The sequence below is a fragment of the Poecile atricapillus genome, chromosome 1, assembly GCF_030490865.1.
Source record: "Poecile atricapillus isolate bPoeAtr1 chromosome 1, bPoeAtr1.hap1, whole genome shotgun sequence".
NCBI lineage: Eukaryota > Metazoa > Chordata > Aves > Passeriformes > Paridae > Poecile > Poecile atricapillus.
This window is the reverse complement of record NC_081249.1, coordinates 85,998,366-86,024,769: the sequence shown is the minus strand read 5'-3', so window position 1 is coordinate 86,024,769 and position 26,404 is coordinate 85,998,366. Positions and strand designations below refer to the sequence as shown.

Genomic DNA, 26,404 nt, shown 5'->3' with positions numbered 1-26,404 from the left:
TTACCGTGTTCAAGCTACAGATCCTCTTCAAAGATGAGCTTGAGAACCTAAACTTGGAAGCCACCTGAGTGCTGATAGAAAATGAGGGACCCAGTCAAAGCATCCTCTGCACGGAGAGCTGCAGTGCTCCTGCAGATGTGATAAAGAACCTCCTCTCTGTTGCACCTGCCAGTGTATTGCTTCTCTACTGCTTATACCCTCATTTCATTCCTGAATTAACTAATATCGCGCAGTTACACAGAGGATAACTGCTCCCACTAGGATTTAGCTGCCAGTTTGTTGTGTCTGGCTCAGACCCGAAGTTGTGTTTTCCCCAAAGCTTTTTGCTGTCTTTCCTCCTCTGCTCCCCCTCCATAGATCAGCTGATCATTGTCACCTTGTGTCCATCTCCAGAATTATTTATCTGACCCCCCAATTATTAAGCTGTGAACTAAGCCTTCAAAAATTCCTTTTAAATTTTATTATTAATTTACCTTCAAGGAAAGCTGCCTTGGGCTCTGAAGAGTCCTCAGACAAGTTATACTTCACTGAAATCAACATCAATCATTTTTTAAAGCCTTGCCATCATTCATTGTCCAACATCTCCCATCCCCATCCACTGCTGAGCAACACAACCAAGCTTGTTTCAAGGGAAGAAGCTTCCAAGACAGACATTTCTCCCCAGAAATCATAGATAATGGTATCTAGTTAGAGTACACTATGCCTCCTTTATGGGGAAGGGGGTAGAGCCACCAGACACCAATCCAGTAGTATTTTTAGGGGCATTTTGGGGGGATTTACATGAGCAAAATTTGCCTGGTACGCTGCTTTGTGAAGCTTTGGAGGAAGAGCTTCAGTTCAGCCTGGAGAACAGAAGACTCTGTGGAGACTTTAGAACACCTTCTGGTACCTATAGGGGATGTAAGAGAGCCAAGAGAGGGTCTTTGGTCAAGGGCATGGAATGACAGGACAATGGGTAATGGCTTCAAAATGAGAGAAGTTTTAGATTGAATATTAGGATGAAATTCTTCACTGTGAGGTTGGTGAGGCACTGGCACAGGTTGTCCAGTGAAGCTGTGGATGTTCCATTCTGGAAGAGTTCTAGGCCAAGTTGGATGGGGCTCTGGGTAACCTGGTCTAGTGAAAGGTGTCCCTGCCCAAGGCAGGGGGGTTGGAACCAGAGGATCTTTTAGGTCATTCCAACCCAAGCCATTCTACGATTCTGTGAAGGGGAGGTAGGTGTTGGTGCAGTCAGATTTCTTTCCTCTAATGGAACAAAGACATCCAACACAGGATGCTACCAGATCATGTCAAAGAGAATTACCTCAAATCCCTGCCAGTTCAGCTGCAACATTTCTCTTGCTCAAACAATGGGGCCCTCATCTTTGTAACACGTAACTCAATGGGTATCACCTCTGGCTTTCCTGAAAAAGAGCTGATGGAAAGAATCTTCAGCTCCAGCATCTCTTCTAGGCAGAGGGGATTTTATGGAGTAACATTGATTTCCTTATTCTGGTTTGTCAAGTCCCCCGTTCAAGGTGTTCCCTTTTCTCTCAGTGACTTCTCTAAAACCCTTCTCAGCACTTGGCTGACTCACAGGAGCTTGTCAGAGCTTCTCACTGCTCCTCACCCCCACATTCCACAGGTGCTGACCTCAGAAAGTCCTCTCAGCACCGTGTTGGGCTTCTCAGACTTCAGAGTAAAACACCCTTGTCAGATGATACCCAGGCAGTATGATGAACTCCTGCTCTTGTCATCAGCCTTATCACACCAATCCTGAAAGAAAAAGTGATGCTGGGAAGGTGGGTGCACATACTCATCTTAAACCCACCTGATTTCCTCCTCCATATCAGGAGCCTCAGACACCAAACTTTATCTGCAGAGAAAACAACCATCCAAGCTTCCTTCTCTTCTTCAAGCTGTGGTCTAGATCCTGCTTCCAGCCTGCTTTCCAGAACATTAACTATGTCAAACCGGTTAAAATAAGTGGTGAAAGTCACACTTTCTGCAACAGCTTTTAGTGTAGTCACTTTGCTCAATCAAATAAGATCTGAATAATCTAAAATAGGTCAGAGAAACACAACCCCTCCTTCAAGCATCCCCCTTCATTTCTACTATCACTGCAAGGATCATTGAAACAGCAAGTCAAGCAGAACCAAATAATTAATCAAGGTTTTATTTAAGGTTTCAGTTTTTATTTTTAAAATGTCTGAGCTGACCTGGCACATTAAACAAACCCAGCAGTACAGTACAGGAGTTATGCCAAGGCAGCATGGGGAGAAGTACATTATCCAGCAGATTTTAAAACTGCAACGGCCTCTGTATTTCCAGGTGGGACACAACACAAAGACATCTACCAACAGTGGAGAGCTGCAGTCAGAAATCAGTAGGAGCAGAGCAAAAAGCCTTCTTTACAAACACGAGACTGAAGTTGGGCAGCTGCTGACGTGATCCCAAAGCAGAGCTGATCTCAAAGACAAGACACTGGTGCTGCAAGGCAGGAGGGAACGAGCTGCTTGTCATCCACAGAAGCCTGTGTTAAATTAGTTTCTGCTGTTTCACACATTCAGGAAATCTGGCCCCTCTCTTCAGTTCCTTGGCACATCAAGGCCATCTCCTCCATTCTAGCTCCACTTTTCCTTTTCAGCTGAATTTTTTAATTTTTTGTGAACCTCCTGGATTAGCTCCAGGTCTTAGCACAGGCTGTGACTCAGAGCCATATTGCTACTCCTCTCTCTACTTTCAGCGCCTTTTCCCTTCCCAGACTCCTTTCTGCTCTCCTCCTTCAGAGATGCTGCTGCCTTGAGATGCAGCAGGGCTGCTGGGGCACTCCCTGAATTTCCTCAGCAACTGTGTAACTGAAGTTTTAACCTTTGCTCCATCCTACCCTTTGGACCAACTCTGTCTCCCACCACTCACTGTAGGCTCCACTCTGGCAGAATGTTTCTGTCCAGCTCCCATCTGTCCAGCAGCTTTGTTGCTGTTGGCCATTCCCCATCAAAGCTGGCAGCTGCTTCTCCAAGATCCCACCTTTGCCACCGTGAGTTGTCATTAGTAATAAACTATGAGATCCTACAGCATTCATTATACATATGCTCCATCCAGTTGGGCTTATGACCCCAAAATACATTTACAGGCTTTCTATTACAGCAGAAATAAGAAGCCATTAAAAAGTTTTACCGCTTTATAATCAGCAGATAATCAGTTCACCTTTAACAATTTCAACACTGAGGATGTTGTCATTCACCAGATGAATAGACTATGCTCTTAATTAAGAGTGGGCTTCAAACAAATATTATTCCTGGAAACTGGTCAGAACCAATTTTGCTGTCAGCCAGGAAGGGTGGGCTCTAAGAAAGGAGGCACTGACTACAGACCATTGCAATCCTTTCTCGCACAGAACTCTGCTGCAAACATGCCCTACTTACACCGACCTGCAGCTTTTTGAGACAGATTCATCGGGATACTAACAGAGATCTCAGCTAAGAAGAGCCAGACTTTTATACACCTCACAGTCCTGACCAAGCAACATTCTCAGTACTTTTTCAAAACCAACCCCCTGAAAAGGGGCATCAAGTTGGCAACAAAACACTGCAGCAACTCCAGCTGCTTTGCAAAACAGTGTCTTTTGTGTCGATGTGGTGTCTACCCACCAAACCTCTTCTCAAGCCTTAGCCAGATCGTTTAAGTCAAGTAAGTGTCTCCATGGAAACCTCCTTTCTCAAGGAGCCTCCTTTCCTGGAGAAATCCCTGCACCCCTTTTGTTTAAAAGGGGAAGGCAGTTTGGTAGGAGCATAATGCCTGTCTGGAGAAGTGCCTGTAGCAACAAATCAGTCAGATTTTTGTTCTTTAAACACACATCCATTAAATGAAGACATTTCAGGGATGGCTAAAGGTGTGCTACTGCTGCTGCAGCCAGCTAGTTCTGCTGTACCCTCCCATCCCTATCCTGGCTCTTCACTCTCAGCCTCACAGAATCACAAAATATCCTGAGGTGGAAGGGATCTGCAAGGATCATTGAGTCCAGCTCCTTGCCCTGAACAGGACAACTCCAAGAATCACATCATGTGCCTGACAGTGTTGCCCATATAACCCACCTTCTCACATGGTCGCCATACCCGTCTCATGCAAAAACTCTTGGACCCAAATAAAATTTGGTTTGTTTAGAAAACCTCTAAACCCTAAAAATCCTAATAGCTAAACTAATGCAAATCAATGCCCACTCTTAAAACACAGGTAAAGTCTTATTGAAGATACCAGTTGATATTTAAATAAGATAATCTCTGTGTTTAAGAAAATAAGATGTCTTTTAGCCTCTCCCTCCACCAAGCCCGTTGTAAACTGTAGGATATTAAATTATTTCTGGTATAAGATTGCTTGAGATCCCTCAAAAAAAAAATCAATTTTCTGAAAGTTTTCTGAAATTTAATGTTCTAATATGGAGGAGAGAACTTTAATATTAGCAGGCAAATTAATAATTAAGGGCTGTGGTTAAAAATGGTTTCAACTCAGGGAAATCAGTTAATAAGAGAAAGTTAGGAGGAAAAAAAAAGGCACCAAAGAAGCTGTCAAATTGTAGTCATTTTCAAGTAACAGCAGGGACAAGATATTATCGGAAAAATAAGCCCTGAATATTAAATTTTAAGTCAGAAAGTCACTATTTAAGAGCCCTCTGTAGACAAGAGTGTGCTGTAGACAGGAAGGGCTCTTCAAAAGCTAACGGAGGAGCTGGTTCTGGGCGACTCACACACAAAAGGAGAGGAAAGGATGCATTTCAGAACAACAAAATAAACCCATTCTCCTAAGATTAGGCTAACTACACTTTTTTCCAAAGGATTTTCTGAGAACACAAAAATATGATGTGTCTGGTAACTGGAAACTAGGTCCAGGCAAACTGTAGCAATCGCCTCCTTTTCCCACCCACCCATCACGAGTGGGGACAAAACAGCCTGGGACAAGATGACACAGAAGCATAGGCAGAGTCTTGCAGCTTTTCCCAGCAGAAGGAAAGGCTTTTGGCAACACTCCTCTCCAGCAGCCAACAGAAACCAGGCAGGACCAAACCAATGTAGAAGCCGACGAGACAGAAGCACATTGTAAAAGGAGGGATAAATAGTCACTGTAGATCCCTTTCCATTATGCAATAGAGGATCCAGAAGAGCAGCTTAAAAGACATAAAAATAACCTTTTCTATCTTGTTTGGGGAAGTTTAGCAGAAATCTTGCTGCAGGAAAATAAACTCCCTTGCATGCTCACAGATAGGGCACATCTGCATTAAGGTTCTCATCTCAATGAGATGCAGAGAAGGGAGTGGGGAAGGGAATCAAAGAGAAGTCAGAGACGTTAAACACATTGTGGATCAAATTGAACCCTGCCTTGTCTGAAAAATAGTCAATTGCCAAATCTGACAGTCAAATGAGATTTCAGATCAGGAGAGAGCTAGACACTAATTCTATTCCTCCCACATATGCCATCCTGAGTCTTCCAGAGGGAATACAAAGTCCTTTTCAAAGAGAATTATTTAAACATAGTGGCCTTCTATTCCACTATCTCCATCTAAGCTTCAAGCAGATGAGCTCATCAATAGATCATATCCCTTTCCAGGTTGGCAGCTGTACTGTTTTGCCCAAGGAACTCATCCTTGGATATAAGCTTTGTGAGAGGAAACCTAACAATTCTGGGAGATTAAATATACATACACAAAGGGAGAGAGGTTGCAAATTTGGGCAACGATTTCACCCCTCAGCCTTTTGTCAAACAGTGACCACCCTGGAGCACAAAGGATGGAAGAAGGCCCCTCAGAAAAGAGGCCTTTCATTTCATTTCATTTCAAAAATTCTTCAAAAGAATTCACAAGGCACCTATACCCACTAAAGCTGGTGTAAGAGCTGTCATAAACTGTGGAGCCAATCAGAAAAATATATTTAATCAAAGCCCAGGTCCAGGGAGGAAAGGGCTGAGCCAGCAGCAGGTCTCAACAAGATGGAATGAATTTCTGTCCAACAGAAAGATGAGAGGTTACTCCAGAATAGGTTTGAACTCACCCCATATGTGACCAAAGCAGTACAGAGAAAGCAGCTCTCACAGTTACAATGCACATGTTTTGTATCAATTTTCTCTATGTGTAAAGTTACGCCCTTGGGAAACACTCATTGTCCCCAAAGGGCTGCAGAAGAAGGGGTAAGAAACAAGGTTAAATTAAGTCATCCAACACATTCAAGAACCTGGTGACCATACGAGCAATGACAGACTTGTCTGGTGACAGTGAATTCTCCAGTTCTCCTCTAGCCCCAGGTTAAGAAATGCAGCAGTCACTTTATTAAAAATCAGTATACAGTTGAACATAAGCCCAGTGTTTACAACCAGTCCCTCTTCTAGTAGTTCCAGGTTTCCTGTTGTTTTACAGAATATTGGCAACCCAAGGAATCAGTAGCATAAAGAAACCATCATTTAAAAAAAATTCATGTCCCCACATCTCCATGGAGAAAGCAGCATCCATTACCAGTTTGTTTTCCATTGGACTTGCTCTAAGAAACAAGGTTTCAACATATTTTGTGGGCAAATCTTGTCTTTACAATAGTAATTGCTCTGTTAATCACGCAGGGCAGCATCTCTAAAAAGCCTCACAGCACTGATAAAATAACCCTAAGAGTTCCCTCTCATTTTTTCCCTGTGATTTATTTCCTAGAACAACAAAAAAATATTCAAGATTTGTTTAACTAGTAGAGTTGCCACTAAAGGGGGGAGGACTAGGGGGCAGTTCATACAATTTGGCAGAGTCCATCCATGAATTAAGTTCTTCAGTGGCTGCAGGAAGCACACAGAGTCTTTGTCCATGCTTTCTCGAAGCATCCAGCAGTGCTGCAGGAGGGATGCACCTTCACCTCCTCGTTCCCCTCTCAGCTGACAGCTGTTCACATTGCTGCTGCCTGCTTCCTTCCCTCCTTGAGTCATCCAAAGCACAGAGCAGCCTCTGTGGTGTGATAGCAGCTTGGCAGAAGCAGGCAAAATGCAGCCAGCAAAAGATTTAATTTATTAAGATAAACATGGTCTAAGGCTCCACATTATTTTTAAAAATAAACACCATAAGAAATATGAGAACAAACTGGCTTCACTACTTGTAGGTCAGGTTCAGACGCTCTCAGAAAGATCTTCTCAACCATACAAAATGTTCTTCCCCTCTCGTCCCCATCCCGAGGACGGAAGTACAGTTCACCCTCTAAGATCAGCCACATCCCTGTTGTGTGCCCTTCCACGTACAGTGAATGATGCCCCTGCCACCCTTCAGGGCAAGTCAAACTTTTAAGAACACCCCCGTGAAGAAGGAGCAGAAGGGGAGAAGGGCAAATAATTCAGTCTCTGAAATGAACATCTAAAAGTCTTGACATGATGACTCTTGATTTCACCACTTTAATGGTTGTTCTTGGCTGCCTCTTTAGCTGCAATAATCAGAGGAGTGAGACTGGATAGAGGTTTTGCAATTTTCAAGAACTGGTGCTAGGACAAAACAGAAGAAAAAATGGTAAGATTTTTCAGAACATGCCCCAGAAGTGGCTATTCTAAACATTTTCACCTAAACCCATATGAAATCTAAGAACCTACTCTAGTCTCTGAACACGTGAATCCAGAAGCTCTGTTATTGTGACAAAATTTTGGGGATTGCCTGAAGTAATTAAGAGATTTGCACCCAACACATGCTAAATTATCTAATGTTTGCATATGCTCGAGATCAAACAAAGCTCAGCAAATTCCCCGTGGGAATTAAAAGTTGCAAAATCTACAGTGAAATCCAGTGTGAAAAAAGGTGTATTAAAAACCAACCTGTGTGACTCAGACACAAGGCACAGGGCTCCATGCAGGAATCACCTCTCATTTCCCTGTTGTCACAGGTCTGGAGAAACATTGCCTTTGCTTTTTACAAGATATCATAAATTTGCAAAGCAGCTGCAATTTAGGAGAGCAGCAGGGGGCTTGCAACACAGCACCATTCAGTCTCCTATACAGGTGCTCTTCTTTAAATAAAACAATATTGATTATCAAAAGTCCACAAGCTGTTCTGAAAACAAAAGGCAACTATAACCTGTAAGACTTCTGAGCATCAGAAGGGATCAATCCCTCAAGGCAACATGCTTCAGGATGGGGAAAAAAAAAAACCAAAACGTAAAAATTCAGAAGCCACAAGGTAGTTAAGAACAGGTTGAAGTGTTACAGCCAGAAGGTTCTGCTGCTCCAAGGAACAGGACATAACTTCTTTCTGTTATTTTAGGAATGAAAAGGCCAGAAGAAAAAATAATATTTCAACTACTAGCATACTGTCAGACATTTATGTTTCCTTATAGTCTGGAAGGCAGCAACACATCCAAGTCTGAGCCTATTACACAAATTAGTGGAGAGAAAGGAAAACAAAAAATGGAAACTGTCTGATACATAAGGTCTGAGTGTTCCTGATCACAGATATATTTTACAAAGACTTACATAGTCCACCCTCATGGCAAATTTTTACAGAAAGAGCACACAAACCACTTCTCTCATCCATGTTGGTAAAAATCCTGGCAGCTTGAGCCTCAACTTTCACTGGGAGTTCAGACTAAGACACCAGGTTTCCAGTGAAATATCTAATTATAGGGTGGTGAGGTTGCCAAAGAAGCTGCGGATGTCCCATCCCTGGAATTGCTCAAGACCAGGTTGGATGGAGCTCTGAGCAGCCTGGTCTAGTGAAAGGTGTTCCTGCCCATGGCAGAGGAAGTGGAATCAGAGGATCTTTAAGGTCTCTTCCAATCCAAGCCACTCTATAATTAAGATATCTCACAAGCTTTGTTCCATCCTCTCTGTAAGGAGTCATATCAGGCAAAATGTGGTAAAAGTGAACTGCTCCAGTTAATTGAAGCCATGAATATTTCAAAGAACTTCATGATCCCTCCTCCCAAAAGGAGACAGCCAGAATATCAGATAGCTAGAAGCCTTCCTGCTGTCCACATTGGAACAAGCATGACAAGACCGTGACAACACACAGATGTCATGGCCAGCCACGTGAAGAAACCATGGGAATCAGGGGGCTCAGTATCTGGCAGGCCTGGGACGCAGCTATTTTTGAGGTTGGACACAGAACACGCTGCACAGCTGCTGCCAGTAGCCAGTACTGGAAAGGGAGCAATCTGTTATCACTTAATTATAGATTTATGTTTGAGAGCTGTGGTTTTCAGTTGCTTTTTTCCTCCTGAGAGGTTACCTTAGCTGTGCTTGTGCTTTCAGCTGATGCAGTATTTAAGACCTCAAAGAAGATCTCATCACTATGCCTGGCCTCACTCAGGATTGCGTGATTACAACTATTCCAGTCTTGTTCCCCATCACCTACCTGTAGCAGCTCTTTCGCAGAACCTCTCTTTTCCACGTCCATTTCAAGACAGCGATTTAAGAAGTCTCGGAATATGGGTGAAAGCTTTTCTGGATTCTGAAGTTCCGGAGTCCCATTAGTAGCAATGAGATACAGGGCCTGAGACAAAAACAAGCACCCAGGAAACAGCAGGTTATGAAGATTAGATCCCATCTCTGGATTAGAGACACCCATTTCTCCACTCCCTCCCAACAGTTCAATGGGGAGGAAAAAACCCCACCTTATCAGGGTCACTAATCAATGCCTACATTTCAGCAAACAGAATTGTTGCCAGCCCTTTATTGTTTTACCAATCCTTTATTGTTTTACCGTTGTAATCTGGGTTTGGATCCTATAGCCCTCTCAAGGGATTACAAGGACAAAAACAACATTCCTGAAACAGGGACAAAACAGACCCTGTTTACATAGGGAAGTTAATTGGCAGGACTCTACCATTACTCCTCTAGTGACTATATCCTCAGGGGAAGGTAACCCTGACTAAATCGTTGGGTTTTTTTTCTGTTGGTACTTTGCCTGAGTGCACAAGGCCTAAAGCATCAACATATTTAAGATGCAGCTGGCTCCTTACAAAAGATGACCAACAGACCCTTCGGCATCTTCTAACATCCTGCAGAAAAAAGCAGTTTTGCTACTGCTTGGGGATAAAGCATTCACACATCCTCCTCTGAGAATCAAGAGACTCGAAATTCATCCATTTCATGATTTTGTGTGACAAACTTCTTGGATGAATTTTCAAAAGAAGCAGAATTCTGTCAGAGACTTGTTAATATACAGGCCTTTTGAGCACATCACTCAACACGTCCCATGGGAGCAGTCTGATAGCCTGGGAATTGGCATAAATTAAGTTAAATGAGACCTAAGTATTATTACTTTAACTTAACACTGTTTTATTTCTTATAGTCTTCTTGGCTGCTGCACTTCTGTCCCAAAAATCACTTTCATTGCAAGAGATGGGGAAAAAAAATGAATTGTTCTAGATTACTCCAGCCCATGTAACTGGGGAAAAAACCATAAACCTAGCTTATATTAAGAGCAGTGATGTCCTACATGCTGACAGCATATCTCCTTTTGTTAATAATTAAACAAAGGAAAGACATCAGGAGGTTTAAACCCTGTCTAAAGGGTTTTCTTCTAATTTTACTTAGAGTGTGCAAGGAGGAACAATTTGCCCATAAGAAAAAGCTCCTACTAGAATAGAATTGAATAGAATCAGAAACATAGAATGTTTTGGGTTGAAAGGGACCTTAAAGATCACCCAGTTCCAGTACCCCTGCCATGGGCAGGGAACCTTCCACTACACCACATGGCTCAGAGGAGAATTCTCTCATTCACAGGGTAGAAAGTTTCAAGACATGACTGCTTTGTTGCCTTAAGGTAGAACTTCTGCCTCTATTAGCATCCCAGAAAGTGGGAAGTCATGAGTGTGCATGATCTAACTCATAGAACCCACACCTCTGCTACCCAGAGCAAACCATGGCTTTTAACTAAGACTATCTCAGTGTTCTCACTATGACATCTAAGGAGACCACAGAATTGTTTGAATTAGATGGAGCTGCAGGTGATGAAACCACACCAGAGGATTCACAGGAGCTCAGCTTCACCAGCAGTTTAGTGAAGACCTGAGGGGAAAAGCAGGGTTACTTACTCTCAAAGGGTTCTCATTGAGGTAGGGGGGCTCTCCTTCAATCATCTCGATGGCCATGATCCCCAAAGACCAGATATCCACTTTGGGCCCGTAAGCTTTCCGTGTCACCACTTCAGGTGCCATCCAGTATGGGGTACCCACCATGGTGCTGCGTTTGCTCTGCTCAGGAGTGATCTGGGCACAGAAGCCAAAGTCAGCTGGAAAATTAAAATAGGGTGGAGGGAAAAGACATAGGAATCAGCAGGTTTCTCCAGAAACAACCCTTACTGACACCAGAGCTACACTACACTTTACCCTGCTGCACTGCCTGGTGTGCTGCTGCTGCAACTGTGACGGGAAGAATGGTTTTGTGGCTAACACAGAAGATGGTGCTTAGAGCCAAGTTTCTAAACCTGACTCTCTGAGGTCATGAGGATTCTGGAGCTGCTGACTTGTCTGTGTGAAAGATGGGGATCAGGAAATAACCACACACAGAAGTTAAGACACTCAACTGTGCTGCAGCATTGCAGAAATGTTACACGGTATGTAATGTATGGTCTAAAGACCATCCCTGGGTATGTGAAAACAGGAATTAATGCAAGTCTGACCTACCCCAGACCACACACTCTACTGTCTGGTGATATTTTCAGTCCAAGGGGTATTACTTCCCCTGTAGACATATCATCCCTCAAACAGCATTTATTTTATAGAGCAAAGAGTGTTCAGAATAAATTTAAAGTACCTACATTTATATTGATTGTTTTCTTTGAATAGAGAGAAAGATACAGGGCCTTCACACAAAGATTGCTGCACCCTATGTCTTATTTGTATTTGGCCCACCAAAAGAAAACTATATCTGTTCTTGTGAGCCCAGCAGAATTAACACAGCAAGATGCACCACCCATTCTGACCCGCTATGGCATTACAGGTCTAATTTTAGGCAGAATGATGAAAATTAAACTGATTCCTAGCTGAGTTTTCATCAAGGGTAAATACCAGGAAAGGACATATGGTTCATAAACAGGGCAAATTTCCAGCAGAGCCAACAAGCAGCTCAGATCCAGAAGACTTACTGCATCATATCCACAGGGATTTCTCCAACTTTAAACTACTGTCGAGTACCAGCATACCGTGCTCAAAGAAGTTATTCCATAAGAATAGAGCACTTTGGCCCCCATCAGTTATTCCTTGCTAATACTCCTAAGATGTGGCTCTATCAAAGAGCAGCTATAGTTTAAAAAGCAATTATCTGCAAAAAAACCCCACCTTCTTACTCAGCATATCGGCTGTCTGCAAATTTTGAGTCATATCTGCTGTCGCTGCTGACAAAAATAGATTTATTTATGCCTGTTGGGCACTAGCCAGCAGAACTGAGAGGAAGAAAAAGGGAGCACCATTCTGTTAAAGCTATAGGTGGAGGATGATAATTCACTGGTTTCCAGGTTTATCTCTGCATGGACAATGACAAGCACAACTGCTACCTTAGCTCCCAAGGGACAGAACAGTCTCAAGATTTTTATTACTAGTGATACCACAAGGAGGAAACAACATTTAGGCTCCAGTCTGGCTTAGCATTGTAAGATTAAAAGCTTTTTAGTTACACAGCTTTCAATTCTCCCTCCACTTTCCCTGCCCCTTGAGTACCTGTAGTATTTTCCAGATAGAAGAGGTAGTTCAGAAATAAAGACTTCTAGCCTTACATGTTCCAACTCAGCTTTCTAGACTGGAGTAGCATTAAAATACTGTTATTTTAGTTCACATAAACAGATGGCCCAAAGCTAAACGAAGCCCAAGCCTCACTTCAAGTCTGGTATCGGTTTACAAGAATTTGTGTTTGCCAATCTCCATTAAAAAAATGCCACAGATATATCTACACTAGCATTTCTACAGCCTGTTCATCATGACAGCATCAAGCACCTCTAACACCCATCTCCCCAAAGTGCCTGGCCCAGAGCAGACAACTGGCACAGGTTGATAAGTCATCAGCAGTAATGTTCCCTGCATACTTAGTTTGACAGAGCCATCCATTCCCAGCAGGATGTTGTCACTCTTGATGTCTCTGTGAATAACTTGGTTTGAATGGAGGAATTCCAGGGCTTGGAGACACTGAAAAATAATTGAGATATTCTTACTGTGCATGAAATGATTTACCAGTCACAATTAGCCAACTAAAGGACTCAGACTGTGCATTTTTGGTAGTAAGGGTGCAGTGTGTTAGGACCTTTCATACATTCAGTATGTGCAGGGCCACAGAGAGATGTCAAAATGGGATCAGCAGCCCTAGGAGGACAAGTTAGTCCCGAAAGACTTGAGGAACAGACAAAACCAAGAGGATCCCACCCCCGTTTTCCACTCTAGTTCCTCCTTCTGGGGTGAAACATCTTGTATTAGAATTGTGTGCTGCAACCTCACAAGTGAAATCCATCCTCTGAAAGAATGACTGTCACAGTACAGAAGCTGGAAACATTTCCAGGGAGTCTTTGACAGGTTGTGGAAAGCCCGCGTCCCATTCCCAACCAGAGCTCCCTCCGAGCGCGAGCGCTGCCTCACCTCCCGGCACACGGCGGCGATTTGTCCCTCGTCCATGCAGGTCTCCGTCACGACATCCGTTAGGGAGCCTCCTGCCAAGTACTCCATCACCACCCACAGCTCTTCTCCTACAAGGTAACTGAAGAGCCCAAGCCAAAATTTAAAATCAGAATGCACAGGGTTTTAAAGCTCTCTTACAAGTACAATAAAAACAAGAGCTGCATTTAGCAGCGTTGAGGAATCACAAACTCCTGGTACTTTCTGCACATGGGAGCATCCAATCACAACCCAAATGACCAAAGAGAAGAAGGCTGAGGAGAGATATAATGGGAGAGCTGGCTAGGAGTTTGCTGTCCACAAACACAAGGCTGAATTTTTCTGCCATGGAAAGGATGCAGACTAAGATGGAGACTGGACCTTACAACTGCTCCTGGTGCTGGGAGAGAAGGCAAAGAGCTACTACTGAAGGATGGGGTCCAAGCATTCAACCCAGATATTTGGCACACAGCAATGGCTTCTGAGGGCTCTTGCACTGGAAGAGGTGGGTTGGGGGCTGCTTCATTATTCCTGGCATCCTGCTGTCCTAAGCAAGTGACTGCTTTGCCTCAGCCCAGGGACAGCTCTGGGGGACACAAAAGAGGTCTACCCACAGTCAATCACAAAAGAGCACTTCTTTTTAAAGCATCTTGCATCTGAAAATCACCTCAATCTTTTCCATATTATCAAACTAGTCTGTGATTTGGTCTGAAAATTTCAGAATCATTCATAAAGGCAAAGGAGTAGACCTTACTGGATGAAAAAGCAATTCTGAAGACTTAAAATAAAAAAAAGAAACCCCCAAAAGGCAGGTCTTTTCTAAAAAAGGCCCTTAGGAAGATGAAGAGGAGACAGCTGAGATGTGAGTGGCTTTTCTCAGTCATTTGAATATTCCTCTCTGTTGTGTGTGTGTACTCATGTCTAAAAGCAGAAGACAGGAGATGAAGCCTTCTGCAATAACTCATTAAAAACAAACAAACAAAAAAAAACCACAAAAAAAACAAAAACAACCATTTCTGCCCCTTTTTGGACCCATCAACACAAACTTCCATGACAAATACATCAGGATGACACATTCCTGAGGAAGGAATAATCAGTTTGAAAACCCCCCTTTTCAGCCTATCCTCTCATTTTTCAAATGAGTGGACAGATGAGTCAAAAGTGAGAGAGCAGAGAACCTAATTAAAAGCTTCCTCTGGCATTAGAGTTCATTAAGGATACATTTGCTTTGCTATGAAACACTGATATTCCATCCTACTGAGGAATGAATTTTCCAGGAGCCAAATGCAAAAGCTGGGATAGGTACCAGGGAACAATTAAGTAGAAAGTGATAGTAAAGGAGAAAAAAGCCATTAAACTTGTCAAGAAAAGTAGACAGAGATGAGTGAGACATCACAGGAGTGAGAAAGGTGTGGAATTTACCCCCAAAGGACACACTGACACTAAGTTAATGAAAAAAATCCCCCTAAATAGTACTAATGGTCTCAGCTACACCTGGATGACAGCAGTGTTAGAGTTATGGACACCTTTTAATCCCAGAGACAAAATGGATGTCTTGGTTTGCTGATGCTGAAGACTATGAAGGGAAGTGCCATTTGCAATTCTTCCAGGATGCAAAGCCCAAGGGCACAGGGCTGTGCTCCTGCAGCAGAGAGGTCCCAAACTGCACTACGGAACAGAAGCTGATGCACTGGCATTTTGTTTTCCCAGCACTACAGACCCCAGCAACAGCAGTACCACCTGCAGAGCAGTGCCTCTGAGTGAGAGAGGAGCAGCAAGACTGCTTTTAAAAGCACTCCTGCTAACTCTGTGGGTCATTTACTTTCTGTTGGGCTCTGAAAGTCCAACTCCACCCACACTCTTCCTTCCTGCCCCTACGCCACAGCTACTTCTTCACTTCTGACAAATCAAGCTCTCTGCAGATTTTATCATCACCCTCTCGACAGATCACCCACCATGGACATCACGAGGTTTCCCTTCATTGCCAGTAGCACTCTGCAGCCCAAATGCACTTGACTGTAAGAATAAGAGTAGAATGGGCTCTTTGCATGGCAATCTTGGGTTCCACATGCTGGGAGCAAGCTGGTATCTCTCTGCAGCCAAAACAGATGGAGCGAGCCAAGAACCACACTGTGAAGCCAAAGCTGAGCCATGAGCAGCCACAAACATGTGCCAAGACCCTGGCAATGCAATAATTGATACATTTGACATAAAACACAGGGAGGTGAAATTAACAGTGTCTCCCTGACAGCTGCCACCAAAGGAATGTCATTTCAGGGTGGTACTTTCTTGAGGATCTTTCCACTCTTTTGCTAGCTTTAGTCACCGAGCTGCCCACTGTAGGCATGAGTCAAACCCACTCTCTCAGCAGTTCTAGAGACACCACCAGGAAGTCCACACACCTACACACTGCTCTGATGCGACATCAGGCACAGCATGGTGTCACATATTGTCACCCAGTCACCTTCCAAAACAAGCTGACAGTAAGAAAAACCTGAGGAAAATCTTTCAAAGAAGAAGGAGATGGTCTACACCTTTCTCTTCATCCATCTGTAGGAACAGGTAATGTCTGATCCCATAAGGTGTTCTTCAGCCTCCACTTAGATACCTTAGGATACCTTGTTCACCAAGCCCTCTATATCACAAATATACATTCTTTATTGATAAAACTGATGGAATTCGGAGCTGCCCAGAAGTGCAAGTTCATTCACTACAGAATTTTGCACCAGTAACATGCTTTCTACATGCAAATGTGAATGTAGCTTGGAAAGAAACCGGTGTCTTCTTGTAGCGTGACTGTCTTACATCTTCGGCTTTATTCACTGACCATCCATCCCTACTACAGTTTGGGGCTGGGGTAACAGAAGCTACCACTTATTTGGGGGGTTTATTAAGTTAAGAAGTTCTTCAGAACAAAACTAAAGGGTAGGAGTTTGCTTTGCCTGGCATTGGGTATCTGATGCCTGTGTTTAGATGGCTGAGTTCAGAGCTCTGAGGGCCTCTTTCATGCAGCAGAAAGGAACTGGCACTCCCAGCAGGTAACCCAGCACAAGTGGCTGTTTGTACAGAAGACTAGTGTCACTGTCTTCAGATCCAGCTGCTTCTAAATCCAGCTCCTAAGTACAGCTGAATTATCTTAAATATCACAGCACACCTTTGTGCACTGGCCACTACGACTGCAGCAGAAAAGCTGCTTAACCACAAGCAAGTAGGCCATGCAGTTATAACAGAGGACAAAGCACAGGAAACCCCTGCATAAGGGCAGGAGCTGAGAGCACTGGTTTATGCCAATGACTACCCCCCATTAGGGACTCAGAAGGCTAGACACCATAACAGAACCACAAAGCAAAAACCTGGACCCAGAGCGACCAGCACATCCTTCCTCCACCTCCTTTAGCAGGAGGCAGAAGAAGCCAGCAAGTGGCATCCAAATATTAGCTTAATTCAGCACTTGGGAAGCACAGGCATGTCAGGCTGGGCAGGAGGGACACAGCTCCCCAGCAACAGGATCCTGCAGTTGCAGAGCTGAAGTGGCATAATAGGCAAAAGAACCCCCATGCTCATCCCAGTTGCTGTTCTGTCCATGTGTACCACTCAAACAAAGGCTAATCCCTCTGAAAAAGATTAGTGAAAATGGAGGACAAAAGCAGCAGCTTTTATTGCTGAAAGTTTGAACAAGAAACAGCAGGACACTGAGCTATCCTGCAGCTGGAATGCACTGGCTAGACAAGACAAGTGCATGCACACAGCGATGCTCTCTAATGAGAAGAGTATGTCTCTCACACAGTTTTGCCAAAACAAAGCCTCTAATGAGCCAAAGGAAAATAACAGTTCTAGCCCAGATGCAACTCACAACCACTTGTTTCATTTTACACTGATATCATTCTTCTACTCTCTCTAGGAAAGAGGGTGTGTGCCCAGCATCAGTTCCCTGCACACACACTTCTGGCATAAAAATTTCAGGAGCAGGCTTTCTGTCTCCTCAACAAAGTAGCTGTTTACAGCCATGCATGGGACACAGCACCAAAATTTCAGCAGAACAACTGTTGCGGTTTATATAAGTACCACCTTTTTTGGGCAAGACATTAAAAGCCTGCAAAAGAAACCTATAAATGAAACAGCTGATTAGATTTTACACACAGCAAAAAAGTGTGCAAATCCTTTCTCAAATTTCCAGGGATTCTAGGTCACATCCCTTCATTGTATCTTCCAAAAAAACCAAGCTGCCAAGATTAAAGTCTGCAGCTCACCTTATCCAAGCAGTCTTTACCCATATAATAAGGCAAACCTGTGGTTCATCAGAACTAGTACATTCAGTTGTTGAGTGCAGCAGACTGACAATTGTGCTGCAGCTCAAATGGAACGAGCTATAGTTTTAACGAGTGACACAGGCTTGACACAATGAAGCACCGTGGTGTTGACAGTGAATTCAAGCCACCATGAAATGCTTCTGCCTGCTGGGCTTTCGGCATCATGGAATGATAGAATGTTTTGGGTTCAGAGTGACCTTAAAGACCACCTTGCCCCAAACCCTTGCCATGGGCAGGGACACCTTCCTTTACACCAGACTGCTCAGAATCTCACTCAACCTGGCCTTAAACACTGCCAGGGCAGCTACATCTCTGGGCAGCCTGTGCCAGTGTCTCACAGTAAAGAATTTCTTCATTATACCTAACTTAAATCTACCCTCTTTTATCTGAAAACTTTGTTCCCTCTTGTTCTATCACTATCTGCCTTAAAAGTCACTCTCCCTCCTTTTAAAAGTCCCCTAAAGTACTGCAAGGCTGTGTTGAGGTCTGCCCTGACCTCATGTTATGTGTCACATGTCATTCACCTTCATTGTTGTTATGCTCCTGTGCAAAAACCTCAGTGGACAGTCACAGGGACAAGACTACATCTAACCCTGGAAGCAGTCAGCTCCTCTGGCAGCAGAACACCAGCATTGTAGAATCAAAGAGGGAAAGGAAAAGAGAAAGAAGAGGAAAGCAAATGGAAATAATACATTTCAAGCTGTTTCTTTTTCCCCTTTATTAACACAAAAGAAATAAGCCGGAAGTTTATTGTGTCAAATTTAGCAAAGGAGAGAGATGAAAAATGGAGTCCTGACAGGACCTTAGCTGCCAGCATCTCTAAAGAGAGCCTAGACATCCCATTAACATTGGTTCAGATACCTGTTTCTTCTCATTCTGGAGAACGAGGCCACCCACACACCCACAATGCCACATGCATTAAGCAATGCAAGGCTGTCCTAAACTTGCATTAAGCTGAGCTAGAAGCCCTTAAGAAGTTTGACAAGGAAGTGTTTCCCTTTGTGAGCCCTTCAAATAATGACGTACCTGTCCAAGTAGTTGACAATGTTGGAGTTTTTGTTTTCCCTCATCACAAGGATCTCATTAATAATCAGTTCTTTTTTGGGCTGCTGCTGCAAATTCATCTGTTTGATTGCAACCTGCCGTGAAAAGAGATCAAGTAAAGCATTATTGCAGGAGTTTCTGAAATTTTTTTAGTGTTTTTTTCCCTGCTCCCATGCAAATTTTGGCTTCTAGAAATCTAAAGTAGGATGGGTGAATGACACAACCATGCTTAGTACTTCAAGACAGTAACTATTTCTTTTGTGACAACAAGACCTGGGGGAGAGAAGCACCAGTAAAGATAGATAAAAGGCTGAAAATAAATTAATTTGAGTCAGCTTTATGTCCAGTCATGCCTGAACAGCAACAGGGATGGATTTGTCAGCTGCAGCCCTTCAGTTTAGCAGCTTTCTTGTTGTTTTAGGAGACCTGCTCTGCATGTATGTATGCAAAAAGCAGGAAGGTTACAACATGCTTTGAATACTTGTATTCAAGTTTCCACACTACCAGTACTTTGTGAGAGCACCTGGTCCTCAGAGGAGCCTTCAAATCAGTAAACCTACTCAGCACAGCTGGAGGCAGAGATAATTCATAGAGGTTACAACTCCAGTGTCTTTGTACCATATTTAGGCATTTGGAATGAGGTGAAACTATGCCTTTACAAACTGCTACATGCAAAGAAAGAGGCCTGGGCGAATGGACCAGAGCCAGCAACTACAGTGACTCACAAAAACAAGAATTGAAAAAAACAAGCCACAGAGTGCCAATATAGATAGATACAATTAGCATTTTGATAGTATAGCAGGGAAGACTATACAAAAGTCCCAACACATGAGAAGGCAAGAGCAGACAGACATGCTGGTTTTCCACAGTACTCACAAGGGCTGCCAAACAGTACTTAAAAGAAGACAAAAACAAAAACCCCATGCTGGTCTTTGTACACGACCAGAGAGAAGAATGAAAGATGAAGAAGTGAGGGAAGGCATTTCATGCAGATAATTCCCAGTGTTTCCCTGCACTGAGCTCCTGAGTTCATTGCATTCATAGAAAGGAACAAGCAACAACATGACAAAGTTACAGCAATCACAAATGCAGATTTAAAATTTCAGGGCCTGATCACACTAGTGTAATAGGAATGCTTTAAAAGTCTGTTGTAATACAAGAGTTCAAATTTTCATATAGGAGTCACCCAAGGGGTCCAGAAAGAAAGCAGAAAACCATCAAAGGACTTCCCTCTCCTATAAAATTTCTCAGTGCTTCAAAATAAATATAAGAACCTTTCCTTAAAGGCTGCAGTTGAACTGTATTAATTCTTCATTAATTAACTGAAAAAGGAGGTGAAGGAATTTCAGCAAAAAGCACAATAATGAAATTTACTGGTGAATAACTCTTACAGTGTACAAATGCAAAGTAGACACACATTGTTGCAGACTTCCATAAATATATCTGGAATCACACAAATTTTCATCTTTTTAAAAATCCTCCATCTAGAAATAAAGGTTTCCACAGATGCTGCATATCCACCACTATTAGTTTATTATGCAGGCAATAAGCATGGCACTTTTTATTATTGTGAGGGGAAAAAAGAAAAGACAGGCATTCCTTGTCTCACAATTCCAGGGCAGAAATTAAGTGGGCAAAGGGTGGGACAGGAACTATTTCTCTGCAAGTTAAGTAGTATAAGTGTAGGAAGCAAAGGAGCAGAGGGCAAATAAAAGAGTTTGCATGGAGACAGGCAGCAGTCTTGAGGAAGAATAGAGAAACTTTTACTGAAGAACTGCCCAGACCAAACATTTGCTTCTAACCTTTACAGTCACAGAAAGAATCTTTATAAATATGAAATTATTCAGGAATCAAAACTTGTGAAGTCATTTTTTCCAGTTCTCTGCTTAGACCACTCAACCATGTATCATTAGTAAGTAAATAAAGACCTCATTAAAAATAAGATGTCATGAATCCCTGAAAGACAGTCTTTATTTTGTAGCATCAACTTGAACTTTTGGGACACAATCCAAAATCCACTGTGTGGTACTCTGGCAGCACTTACCTCCTGTCCTGTAGCTACATCTATTGCTGTGTAAACTGTACCTGAGGCTCTAAACAAAACAGAGGAAAGAAAAAACAAAATCATTTATTAGTGTCTCAAAGTAAAAGTGAGAGCTTAACACATGCCCCTTCCCACTTGTCTCTCTAAACTGCTCTCAATCCCATTGCTTTACATGCAATAATTCCAGTGGTAAACATCATCTGAAATATTTCTGAGACAAGGCTGTTGTTGGGGGAGAAGCCAGAGGATTTATGGAGAGAAAAGCTCTGAAAAAGGGACACTGTGGTCATCCAAACCCTTGCTGCTAAACCAGCAATCTGTAGGACTGAGTTTATTCCATTTCAAGTGGTATGACCACACTACCCTGGCTCGCAGAATGCCCAACATGATAGCAGAGCAACACGATCAGCTAAAGTAAAAACAGGGCATTTGTAGTGAGGAAAACAGGAGTTTGAGCCTCAGCACGTGGACCTGACTGCAGATCTATGTTTTGCCTCAGTACAGTCTCTCCCACAGCTTCTACCTTCCCCCCTACCTTGCTTAGAGGAGCACAGCACACGCCTTGAGATGATTTAGAAGTAAATCTGTAAATTGAAGATAGTCTTGCAAGTCTCTCCCTGCTTGTAGCTGTATTTATCAACCTTATTACCTAATGGCATAATTTCTTACATTACAACACAATTGCACAAAAATCCAGTCCCTGTCACTTTGCCAGGAACAGGAGAAGACTGGGGAGAATGAGGAACCCAGCAAAACAACCAAAAACAAGAAATCAAATAAACAACCAAACAAAATAAACTTTCCAAAGTATCCCAAACAGTCTTTCCAGCAAGCTAACTTAGCCTAGTTTTGGTGAATTCCTCTTAGCATAGGGATATGAAAGGTTTAGGACAGAGAAGAAACATATACTAACCCCTGCCCAATCTTCTCAAAATTCGTATACTTCTTTTTTGGATCGCCCACACTCACGATACTTCCTAAAAAAAAAAAAAAAAAAAAAAAATCAAAAAAACCAAGAGGATTTTCTTCAAGTCCTTTTTTCATACAGCTACAAGAACAGCTCCATCGACAACATCAGGTTGTGTCTCATGAACCACTCATCAGAAACCCAGAAGCACAGGGACACCAAGGAAGCCTTCAGTTATTTGTGCACTTACCAGCTGCAGCACTCCCCTGTACTGGAACTGTCCTTCAGAAATGATGGGACACAGACATTAAGAACATTTATCCTTCACTGGCAGTCATTATTAGGTGCAGGATGGGGATACATAGGCCTAACACATGGAAAAATAATTATTTGTTGGAAACCTGCAATTTAAAGTCACTCCCAGCTTCAACACCCTGGATGACCTAAGATTCTCCTGCACTGCAAAGTCTCTGAATTTGGAGGCTGGGCTCTCAATCATCTTGGAGGCAATAGCCTGTTATAAAACTAGTCAAAGATCTCCTTACACCATGACAATTTGTAGCAGAAAAAAAATATATTTATGATACTGCAACCACAACCATTTACTGACCCAATGACTGGGCTGCAAAACTCAGGAGAGAAGGTAGAGACCATTCAAAGCCAAACCTCCCCTGGCCTGTCCTGAACAATGCTCAGCTGCTCTTCCAGGAACTTGACACCCAGCACAGGCTTTAGCAGCAGTTACCAGCATCCCTCCAGTTTCGGAGAGCAACCCGAGACCACCTCAGTTCATTCTCCCAAAACCAAAAGAAAGTCTGTCACTGCTTTCCTCAAAGGGAAAAGCACTTTCCCTGGTGTTCCACAGCAGGGGGCTGCAAGTGGCTGCAAACTAACTGATAATGACAACTTCCCTACGGCAGGCAGGAATAATACCCTTTTTAGGGTAAAGGAACCAGAGCCAGCAATTTCTAGAGCTCAGCTGGGAGCCAGTCTCTTCTCGAACAGCACCAGGGTGGTTATAGGATCAAGGGATGCAGAGCTGCATCCGAGTTGGTGTTTGCAAGTCACCGAAGCTGGCGACATATGGTGCTCTCTCACAGGGTCTGGGGCTGAGCCTTAACAGATGTATATTGGCAAAGAAACTGCTCATGGTCATTAAGCCAAGAAATCCAGTAGCAAGGAGAGCAAGAGCAGGCTATTTTCGGACACCACTGGAAAGCAGCCAAATCCAGAGGGTTTAGGACAGACAGAGGTAGAAGTAGGGGATATCACCCATGTTTGGAGGGGAGGGCAGGAAGAGAAATCTGGCTTTACAAAACCCACTCTACAATTACAGAAGCAATGCTGTCTGCCCTCAGGACTGGTATTTCTGTACAAATATTCAGAAATTCTCCCTCAAAGCCTAGCACAAACTACAAGCTCAGACTGCAAATGTTTCCCCAAGGCAAAGACTGGACAGAATGCTGTGGTGACAAGCAGCAGTTGCCAGTTTTGCTGTTTAATGCTGTTAACTCTAAAATGGGGGGTAGAGGTGTTTCCTACCTTCCAAAGAGTCAGGTGAGTATTTGTTAATATTTGCACCAATGCTGTGTTTCTGCTGAGAGGTAGAGATTGAGCAGCTTCCTTTTAACCTCTGCACACATTTAGTACATGTAAATATAGTTTTGCTTTACAGTTTTAATTATTTTAGTAACATGTCAAACTAAAATGTCAAAAGGCTGCTTGTCTGCACAAGTACAGCTCCATTGCCCTCAGTGAAAAGACATTTTTACTTAGATTAAGACTAAAGATTAAAACTTCATAACATTTTTCTGACTAGCCCACATATAGAAGCTGACACCTGGAGCAAACAAGGTGTCAGAAGGTACATCTGCTTCCCAGCACTCCCAAAAGTAGCACTTGCATTTCTCTGCATGACTGAAGTGGGTGTATTTTTATTAGAATATCACTTTTTTTCTGCCACAGTTGCTGCTCGCCCTACTTGGTCACAAAAATGTCTTGAATCCTTAATGTAACAGATCCTGCTAATTGAGTGAGTGAAGTTTTGAAACAATGGGTCTGAGTTTTCCAATAGTAAGCAGTCCCAGTTAATAAGCCATCAAGTCAATTTAGGATTTATTTAGAGACATGAGTTACTCAGATACCATTTTAATATTTTTTAAAAAATTTAAAATTATATCCTCAGATTAAGTGTTCATCTAACTACCGGACTCTTATTCCTAAAATACTGACAAATATACCCACAAACCAAAGAGGCCAGCCTTAGCACAGAGGTGCTAACACAATTTAAGTCAACTGACATACAAGGCATGGATTTAACCAATACAGGATTAGTAGTTCAAAGAATTAGAAATGTTCTACTCTAATAAAACCTGGCCCAGGCTGAGGATAGCAATCAATTGCATGAAAGAGCTGGTTCAGCTCTTGAATATGCCACAGCACAACCCAAAACGACCAGGAAGCAGAGGAGTACTTGTACTGAAGGTTCTCATGTTAAAGACACGAGAACACAACTGAGAGACTTGCTGAATTTTTCTCAGGGAAAAAACCCACCAATTTGGCTACCCACAAAATGTTAAAGCACTTAAAAATAACCAAGCCACTTTACACCATGATACCATGGAAGGAAAACTTCGGGATGCATTAATTTTCTCTCCATCTTTTAGACACCTTATGTCTAACATCGCAGTATAATCATTCATGCTTCAGAGCTACAGAATAAGATGTGGAATGATCTCAGACTTCATAGTTAAATAGATGTTATTTATTCAGGGCTTGTTTTGCAGAGCCTGAGGAACTATAACTCCCTGGGGACTTCACCCAGTATCACAGGTGCTCAGCTTAAATTCAATCTCACCCCTTACATCTGCCCCCAATTCTGTGTTGTGACTGTGTGCTCCTGTCTTCAGTAAGGGATTACAAAATGGGGAAACATTTCAGCTTATTGGTATTCTGAGAAACCAACACAGCAGGACCTGGAATTTAACTTTTTTAAAGAGCAAGAACATACTTAATTTTTCCAGTATCTCTTCATCTGACATTTTCGGCTTTTTCTTTTGTTTCTCCGTGTTCCTGACCAGCATGTCGGGTGCTGTTGTGCTGTTTTCCGAGGGAGAAGAGATAGGAGAGGTGGCCACATCTCTGGTAGGCGGAGGAAGAGGGTCTATCACTGAGCGGGTGTATATCTAATTTTGTTGAGAAAAACACACAAGTCAGGTGAAGATTTAAACACTTTTATTCTACTGTTGTCAGGGCTGCATTTCTATAGCTGCTTTGTTAGCAACTAACACCACTAATCAAGGACTTGTGCCCTCCCTGCACAACTGGGCAAGTACTCTAAGACAACACTGAGGTACTCTGCCAGAGGAATGGCTCCCACTGCCTCCCTCCTGCTCCCAAGAAGGGCTCAGCATCAAGCCATGCAGAGGGACGAAGAGTCACAGGTAAGGTCTGACTGTGATTGCAGCAGTGCAGGCTGAAAAAAGAATTTGTGCTCACAGATTTGGTGTGTTCAGGTCGCGGAGCTATCACAGGGGGAGGTGCTGCATCATCTTCATCATCCTCATCCTCAGACACTGAGGGCACTGCAGGGCTCTCAGAGACAGCCTTCACATTCTGCATGGAGTTGCACAAATAGCAAAAATAAAAACCCAATCACATGTTATAAACAAAATCACAAACACTGGATTAAGCTCCTAACAGAGATTGCAATTGAGCAAGTGCAGAAAAACAATAATCAGAACAGGTTGGTGGGTTACAGTGTCTGAAAAATTCAAAACCCAAGGTTCCTGGGTCTTCATGAAAACTGGATCTGCAGTCCAGCACTGTCTGACACAATTGTTCAGACAGAGCTCCTTATCTGCCTGAGTGCAGCAATCCTCTTCTTCCCAAGGACCTGAGGAGACTTGGGCTCTCTCACTGCTTTCCCAACACCCACACAAGTTTTGGGACACCCAAATTTGGAAATAACTGTCCCTATTTATACTGTCTCTTAGGGTTTTTTGTTTGTTTCAAACCCTGACCATTCAGTATGAAGATTTCAGACTTTGAATGCTAGAATTTGCATCAAACTCTTAATGTTTTCTCCGAAAGTTAGGAGGTAAAGTTAACATTGTCTCTGGTACTGTGATTGAGAATTAATTATTTAATGTGAGATTTTGGAATCAGAATCTGGCAAAATCTTTTCAAATATCTTTTAAAATTACTTCCTAACATAAAAATTTATGGAAAAATAGAAACTTACTTTGTTTAAAAACAGTTTTATATGTGGTTAAAAATTATCTGGAATTTTCTGCAATACTGTGATTAGGAATGAAAGTAGCTTTTAAACTTATACATTTGAAACTCAATTTGAAGTTCATTACATTCTTTACACTATAAACATTTCAGAATAAATTTGGTGAGGTCCTCAACCCACTAGACCAGTTCTGCTTGCACATCATCACTTCTGTAAGAGAGGCAGGGGAAAAGTATTAAAAGTCCTCAGAAAGAGGGGGAAAGCAACACAGTATTTTGTTGAGCCTAAAACACTTCAAGT

At 42.7% G+C, this 26,404-nt stretch overlaps 1 protein-coding gene across 10 annotated transcripts in view; it reads right to left on the bottom strand.

Moving 5' to 3' along the window:
- Nucleotides 1–2,139: 2,139 nt before the first annotated feature.
- Nucleotides 2,140–26,404, bottom strand: part of PAK1 (p21 (RAC1) activated kinase 1) — a 75,134-nt gene continuing 50,869 nt past the window's right edge. For all 10 annotated transcript variants that reach the window (XM_058859442.1, XM_058859414.1, XM_058859406.1 and 7 more), the window contains 10 exons: nt 25,366–25,482; nt 24,878–25,052; nt 21,874–21,937; nt 20,961–21,009; nt 18,899–19,011; nt 13,548–13,665; nt 13,004–13,103; nt 11,019–11,215; nt 9,335–9,472; nt 2,140–7,476 (listed from right to left, as the gene is read on the bottom strand). In XM_058859442.1, coding sequence (XP_058715425.1) covers nt 7,390–7,476; nt 9,335–9,472; nt 11,019–11,215; nt 13,004–13,103; nt 13,548–13,665; nt 18,899–19,011; nt 20,961–21,009; nt 21,874–21,937; nt 24,878–25,052; nt 25,366–25,482 — 1,158 coding nt within the window. In that variant the 3' untranslated portion in view covers nt 2,140–7,389. The remainder of the gene's footprint in view (nt 7,477–9,334; nt 9,473–11,018; nt 11,216–13,003; nt 13,104–13,547; nt 13,666–18,898; nt 19,012–20,960; nt 21,010–21,873; nt 21,938–24,877; nt 25,053–25,365; nt 25,483–26,404) is intronic.